The sequence below is a fragment of the Cryptotermes secundus genome, unplaced genomic scaffold, assembly GCF_002891405.2.
Source record: "Cryptotermes secundus unplaced genomic scaffold, Csec_1.0 scaffold475, whole genome shotgun sequence".
NCBI lineage: Eukaryota > Metazoa > Arthropoda > Insecta > Blattodea > Kalotermitidae > Cryptotermes > Cryptotermes secundus.
Genome location: NW_019737987.1, coordinates 128,393 through 136,244, shown reverse-complemented (window position 1 = coordinate 136,244; position 7,852 = coordinate 128,393). Strand labels below are relative to the sequence as shown.

Sequence of the window (7,852 nt, the reverse complement as noted above, 5' to 3'; positions counted from 1 at the left end):
CTCCGTGCTAGGTCCAAATGTTCTCCTTAGCACCCTGCTCTCAGGCACCCATATTTATGTTGTTTCCTTAATGTGAGTGACCAGATTTCCCACCCATTAAAAACTACAGACTGAATTACAGTTATATGTATTTCATTTAATTTTTACATGTTTAGATAGAAGACATGATGATAGTTTCTGATTTGAATTGCAGCAAGCATTCCCTGGACTGAATGTACTGTTACTTTCTTTGTGGATGAAAGTTGAATTTGTTGGTTTTATTCTCAAGCATTTCAACTTCAACATATTTTAAATTTTTATTAGCTATCTTTATATCACGATTTTCTCCTGCGTTCTAATGAGAAGACATCAACATCTCTACATAACAATATTATCAGATAATATTTTCTATTGATGATGATGATTTATAGTAATACTGTGTTGTCATGGAAGTGGTAAGAATGCTGCATTAGTCCTAGAGACAACCCTGAAGATGGAGGTATCATGTTCCTCTGAAACGTTGGTACTCACCTCACAACCCAGGAGAACACAATCTCAACACCTGAAAACTTATATTAGTATTGAGCGTTATTTAATATAAAGCATATTTATTTATTGTTGTATGTGAAAAGTGATGTATACACTTGCAAACAATTATTTTTTTATATTTTGACGTTGCCAGATATTTAAGGAAATATTACGTATATTATTTTTAACAGTTCTTCACCAGAGCCATGTTTACATTCAGGAGATCGTCACAGCTGCATGATGTAGTATATATGTTGGGAGTCAAACCGTTTAGTTTTCAAGTTACCTAGCATGGGATCACTGATAGCTGTCATACTTCTTTCCAACTCTTGCATATTTTCACATAAAATATCAGATACTGTTACTCTCCAGTGGGAGTAACATTTCCTGTACTCTGTGTTTTCTGTGACCTATAATATAAATGAAGGAACCAATCATTATAGCAGAAATAATGATGAGTATGATCAAGCACCCAACAGTGAGATTCCTCACACCACAACTGCTTTCAGCTTGAACACGCGTTTGAGAAACAGCTGGCTGCACTCTGCCAGTTCTCTCTGAATTGCAGACTAAGTTCTGAAGTTGCTGTCTGATACTGACTCCTATGCTTATCTCTGGAAGTTGACAGGTGGCAAGTGGATTTAGTGCACGTGCACTCCACCACAGCCATGCATCCCATAAGGTACAGTCACAAAGCAGTGGGTTTCCTGAAAGATTGAAAGTTCTAAGACTGACGAGAGGTTTCAGAAGCTCGATGTTCACTGAGGTCAGCTTGTTGTCTTGCAGTTCAAGCATGCGTAACTTATTCTGAGACTGCAATAGCTTAGAATCCAGTGATGTCAACAAGTTTCCATCAAGATATATCTGCTCCAGGCTTGTAAGACTCTCAAATGCCTTGCTGCTCATTTTCTTCAATTGGTTATTATGCAGAGATAAGGATTTTATAGGTGTTGCTCCATTGAAAATGTTGTCAGTTATTTCTGAAAGCCTGTTGTCATAGAGCCACAAGATTTCCAATTTTGGCAGTTTGCTAAAGGCATGATCCTGTATTGAAATGATCTGATTGTGATGGAGGGAAAGATTTCTTAAACTGACCAGTGCAGAAAATGTGTCCTCCTCTATAGAAACCAGCTGATTGTTTGATAAGGCCAGAAATTCCAAACTGCCCAGATGTTTGAACCATTCTTTGTCCAACTTCCTTAAAGCATTTTTCATAAGACTCAGAGTCTGAAGGTTCTTCTGTGAGTCAAATATCTCTGATGGCAAAGATTCTATTTTATTATTGTGCAACCAGAGAATGACCAAGTTCTCAAGTGTTCTGAAAACATTACCTGGCAAAGTTGTCAAACTGTTGTCATTCAAATACAAAATCTGTAACTCATGCAGAGATGTGAACAAAGACTCTGGAAGATCTTTTAGGGTATTCTCATCCAAATCTAATCGTTTCAAGTTTGTGAGTGTTGAGAACACATTGGCGCTGAGAGAACTTAAAAAATTTCTTTCTAGGCGAAGGACAAGGAGATTGCTTGAGAACTGAAAGGCACCAGACGATAATGAGGTTAGGTTCAAAGAGGAACAGACAGCAGTGTAGTTGCTGGAACACTGGCACATCAATGGGCACAAAGCAGTTGCAGTAGGAGACAGGCAGACAATCAGCAAAAGCCACGCCCATCTTGCCATTTTAACTGGAACAAACGACAAGTGAAAGTATTTAGAACTAAGAAAGACACAGTGACAATGATGGTGATGGAGAGGATGGTGAAACTTGCATAATTATGACCTTCTTTTCGTTTCTGGAAGGGATTCAGACATCTGTCTCCCCCTGAATTTGTAGGGGGAGAGGAAGGAATTGACATATTAATACCAAAAATAAAAATTAATTAAAATCTATTATTCTGTCCTGAATACTGTAGGATAATCAGTAAATTAGTCTTTGGTGTCTTAAAAATAACATTGTAAGCAACCTTCTTGGGTGACCTCTGACATGGATAGGGCATGTAGCATGCATGCAAGAAATTATAAATACATTAACAACTTGTGAAACTGCAAGAAAGAAGAGAATTGGGATATTGGAGGAGACTAGCAAAACAGTATTAGGGAAGATGGATGTGAGAGTGATGGATTGAGTAAGACAGGATAACTTTCAGTGGTGGATTCTCATGAACTTTTGGGTTCCATTAACATAGGCAATTTCTTGAATAGCTGAGTAACTCTCATGCTGACAAGGAAAACAACCTGGCCTGGTTGAAGAACAGGTGTTTCTGCTTGTTAAGATTCATTTGCACTGTAGTATCTACCATCCCTGAAGAGTGTATCAGGAAAAGTGGTTAAAGCATAAACTTAAATATCCCTGTTTTATCCCAAGAATAAACCAATAATATATCGCTAGAATACAAGTTAACATCTTAAACGCTGGGAGAGTGTGTCTTACTATATGTGTTTCTTGCATAATTTGTATCAACGAGAAGTCAGTAATAATTCACAACACAGAAATGTTTCTTCACACTGCCAGGGATCATTCAGAAGTAACTTGGTGTTTCTTTTTGAGACATTCCATTCATAGCTTGTAGGAGGGTTAAAGAGGCTACTTTTGAACACATGGAAATATTAATATATTCTAATCCAGAAATAAAATTTTGAAAATAGGAATTTGATGTCAGTCTCCAGAACCAGGGTACCTCTGTTGCTGTAGCGACTGGCTGGATGGCAGGGGTTCGATTCCCAGTCTCTCATGGAACTGAGACCTTCGTGACAAGCCACCAATTGTGCAGCTACTCAAAAGTTTCCCAGCATTTTATGAAACCTGAAGGTTCATCACCATGTCCATGATTTATTCTGACCGTCTTACAGGGCATACATTTATTCACCTTACTCTTCTCTCTTGCACTACATATTTCGGCACTAAAGTGCCAACTTCAGGTGCTTTTCGATGTACGTCGAAAAGCACCTGAAGATGCACTTTAGTGCCGAAACATGTGCAAGAGAGAAGAGTAATGTGAATAAATGTATGCGCTGTAAGACGGTCAGAATAAATCATGGACATAAATCAGTGCAACAGGACACTAAAATATAACATTGTTCATCACCATGTTCACAAGCGTGTCGCGTGTTTCCTAGGTAACACGACATGAAAATTTATGTATGTCTTGGATTTGGACGATCACACTTTACACTCACGAATACAATTATTCACACTTATAACGTCTTCAGATGTTTCCTCTTCAGTGTTCTACACTCTTGCACTCTCGGTGAAGTGTCTTCTGCTCTGCTCGGAGCTCAACTGTTTTGGTCTCAAGTCAGAGTCAAAGTCACAATACGACTGACGGTCAGTCAATCAGTAAGTCTTGGTGTCGAGCCCCATCTAGGGCTCATGACCAGATATTAATTATTAATGTTTGACAATTACGGTCTTATTTTTGTGGGGCGCCCTCTCTGATGAGAGGATGGGTCTGCCTTTTGCATATGCTGCTGGCCCTTACCAGCGCAGTCTTTCTCAGGTCCGAGTTCCTTGGGACTCGCAACCATATTTTACTGTCTCTTGTTGGATACAAACTGTTATATCCTGCACTCGGACTGAATAGGGAATACCTTATCGAAGGGTTAATTTCTGTCTCTGCTATGCAACGAATCTCATGTTGCCGCGGGAATACGTGTCTGCCTCAAACAAATTGTGATGGTGGGAACCCCACTGTTAGACTTTCATTTCCAGGGCAACGATTGNCCGTTGACCACTGATTGACTTCTTATCCTCCGGCCTTCCTGGCGGCACATCATAAGCCCTCTACTGGTCCCTATCCTGAGCCAGTTCAATTCATCCTCTCTCTCTTAGATCCATTTTAATATTGCCCATCCACCTATGCCTTGGTCTTCCCAGTTGTCTCTTTCCATCTGGATTTCCCACCAATATTCTATATGCATTCCTCTTCTCCACAATTCGTGCTACATGCCCTGTCCATCTCATCCTCTTTGACTTGATCATTTTAATTATACTTGGAGAAGACTACAAGTTATGAAGCTCCTCATTATGCAGTTTTCTCCAACCTCCTGTCACTTCATCTCTCTTTGGTCCAAATATTCTCCTCAACACCCTGTTCTCAAACACCCTCAATCTCTGTTCCTCCCATAAAGTCAGAGACCAAGTTTCACGCCCATACAGAACCACAGGCAAAATTATAGTTCTGCATATTCTAACTTTATGTTTTTAGATACCAGACGAGAAGACAAAATATTCTGGGCTGAATGGTAACAAGCATTACCCGAGTTCAGCCTCCTCTTAATTTCCTACTGAATCGGGTTTTGATTTGTTATTATTGTTCCCATTCCAGGTCCGAGGCTTCTTGAAGATTTTATAGTAACAACCTTACTTTTTACAGTGAGGAGCTGTTAGCCCCACGCCCAACCCACAAGTTGGAGGACCACCTCTTGTCGGCTGTCCGCGACTGCTTATTCAATATATTCGCAGCTTCCCTCCATACCCGGAGGGCGTCTCCTCCATCCGCAACCTGAGGACACGCCATACCGTGGTGACAAGGGACGGGATGGACGACAGGGATTCGATTCCCGGTAAGGACAAATTATTGTTCTCTACCCCACAGCTGCCAGACCGGCTCTGACGCCTACCCAACCTTCTATCCAATGGATATGGTGGGGGGCTCTTTCCCCGAAAGTAAAGTGGCTGGGGCGTGAAAGTGACCACTCACCTCCATCTAGTGCCGAGGTCAGGAATGGTGGTGCTATACCCCTAATCCCCAAAACGTCTTAATGGCATGGTGCTTAATTAATTAAGCACAAGGACAACTTTGCTTTTCTTTTTGTCTCTTCCCATATTAGGGGTTCAGAAAGCTCTGCAGCCGGGAACGTTGCGTGTAATCTGACGATATAAGGACATCTTGTCCACTCTGCTCGATTTCAGGTCTGCAGTTCATCTAAATTAGATTCAAAAATGCAATCTACATCATAGAGACCAACTGCTTAATGGCTGCTACTTATTTGTCATTAATTTAAATGTATCGTTCTGTTGTTGATGAGATAGAACGGATTTCAATGTGGCACATCTCACTGTCTTTGTAACGATTATTAAACAAGAAGTTGGTCCTCCGGGTCCAAGTGAATTTTATATAGCACAGGCTTTATTTAACACAGAGAAATAGATCGTACCAGTCTTGACGAGGTTATGAGAATCACGTGACGCACATATTAAAGTTAAAGCAAGTGGTACACGTAGTTAACACTGCCTTAAAGGGTCAAATATATCAAAGAAACAATTTAAATGCAATGATTTTGTTTTGTAATTGTTTAACGACCTCAGTATCTTCCAGACCAGCCCTAGGGTCCACCCAACCTCCTATACAATGGGTACCGGGGTTAAAACGGCCGGGGCGTGAAGTTGACCACTCACCTCCAAGTAGTGCCGAGGTAAAGAAAATGTGGATCCATATATCCACTCCCCCATACGTCTTCATGGCCTAATGCTTAATTAATTCAGCAGAAGGACAACTTTTTTAACGACGTCAGTCATTCAGACCGTAGAGCATTGGGCAGTGGCAGAAAAATGAATGAACACAGATGTGGCCTGACTCAAGGTACCGTAGCTTCATTTGCCAGGCAATACTCAAGATATTTGGTGTCCCAGCCGAGATTTGAACCGGCCACCTACCGAATGCAAGTCACAAGCGTTACCAGTTGAGCCAACGAGCTGAAGAGACAGTATCACTACTTCAGCTCCCGAAGCTACAACACGGGCTGTCAAGTCTCGGGCCTTGGTGACCGCCTTTGTGGTCTAGTGGTCAGAGGTTCTGGGTTCGAGTCCCGGCGCTATAAGATTTTCTGAGAAGTAGTGGGTCTGGAACGGGGTCCACTCAGCCTCGTGAGGATAATCGAGGAGCTATTTCAAGAAAATAGCGACTCCGGTCTATAAAACCGAAATTAACTACCATGGGGATTCGTTACACTGACCACGCGACACTCTCTATCAGCTAAAGTTGGCACTAACTCCTCCGACAAGCGGCGGTCACTCGGTCGGTATAGTTCTCTTGCGGAATCAAGCCACGGAGTTTAGTTTAGTTTAGTTTAGTAGGGCCTTGGTAGGAACCTTAGAGCAGTGCCGGCGGCTCAGAGTGGCAGCCCTGGCCCTTTTCCCAGTTAGGAAAGTAGGCTGATAACACACTAACAGACTGACAAGAAGAAATGTGTCAAGTAGCCCATTCTTGCTTCAGAGCTATGTGGACAACATACCCCGAAATGCTTCCAAACATATGCAAGTTTTAATATCCACGGAAACAATATTTTACAACTACCAGTGTCACTGTACCCAGTGTACCATGTAGTTGATGAATCGAATTCAAATATAGCGAAGTTAAAGGCAAATTTGTCCCTGTGCTTAATTAATTAAGCATTGTGCCATGAAAACTTATGGGAGGAATGGATGTATAGCTCCACAATTCTTCATCTCGGCAATATATGAAGATGAGTGGTCAACTTCACGCCCCTTGCAGTTTTACCCCCGGTACCCCTTGTTCAGGAGGCTGGGTTGTCCCCAGAGCCGGTCTGAACTCTGTGGAATAGGAAAAATGTTTTTGCCCCGACTGGGAATAGAATCCCGGCCGTGCAGCCCGTAGCCCGTCTCTACCAACTGAGCTATCCTTAATTAAACGAAATAAAAATAATCATCAAAATTAATGACGTAGATCGAATGTAAAAATATTTAATTAAACTGTCCATTTTTATTCTGTTTGTTCACGCTCATAAAGTGGATTTGTTGTTCTCTGTATTTTAAATATTTACTTTTTGGCAACATGCAACTATTTTGGACCCTTTTTTGTTAAAATTAATATCCTGATTGTATAAAATAAAGCGAAATGTTTTGGTTCGTGCAAATGCTGCAATGTTATCAACTACATTGTCAGAGCATGTTACTTACAGCAGGACACTCGGTGAAGGGCGTATTGTCCTCACTTGAAGTTCAGCCAGTTGTGAAGGAATCAGCATCCAACATATTTTTATCAAAGAAGGATATGTCGCCGCGTGACCATCTCTGTCAGCGGAAGTTAAAAGTCTTATCATAGTTACAATATATAAGAGCAGTTATATCAAAACTTTGAGGCAGAGAATCACTTTACTAAGACATTGTATTCTGTAAATATTGTCAATGGATAATCTTGTTTATACACTTTACAGCACTGTGATTGCTAAATGCATCACGTGCTTTAGGGCCATCATTCATTCTGCCCACACAGTTATACCCTGTGATTGATATATTCGGGAGTGAAATTCAGGGTTACCGCAATAAGATCCCATCTTGTTTACATTGCGTCGGTTTTGGGCATTGCAACCTCTCGCAGCGGAA

General features: G+C 41.2%; 1 protein-coding gene across 1 annotated transcript; it reads right to left on the bottom strand.

The window, feature by feature from the left end:
* Nucleotides 1-149: 149 nt before the first annotated feature.
* On the bottom strand, nt 150-7,524 carry LOC111870622 (leucine-rich repeat-containing protein 15). Its single transcript, XM_023863068.2, has 2 exons — nt 7,427-7,524; nt 150-2,192 (listed from the first exon to the last, which is right to left on the bottom strand). Exon 2 carries the CDS (start codon nt 2,185-2,187, stop codon nt 859-861), a length of 1,329 nt encoding a protein of 442 aa, XP_023718836.1. The 5' UTR covers nt 2,188-2,192; nt 7,427-7,524; the 3' UTR covers nt 150-858.
* Nucleotides 7,525-7,852: the final 328 nt, after the last annotated feature.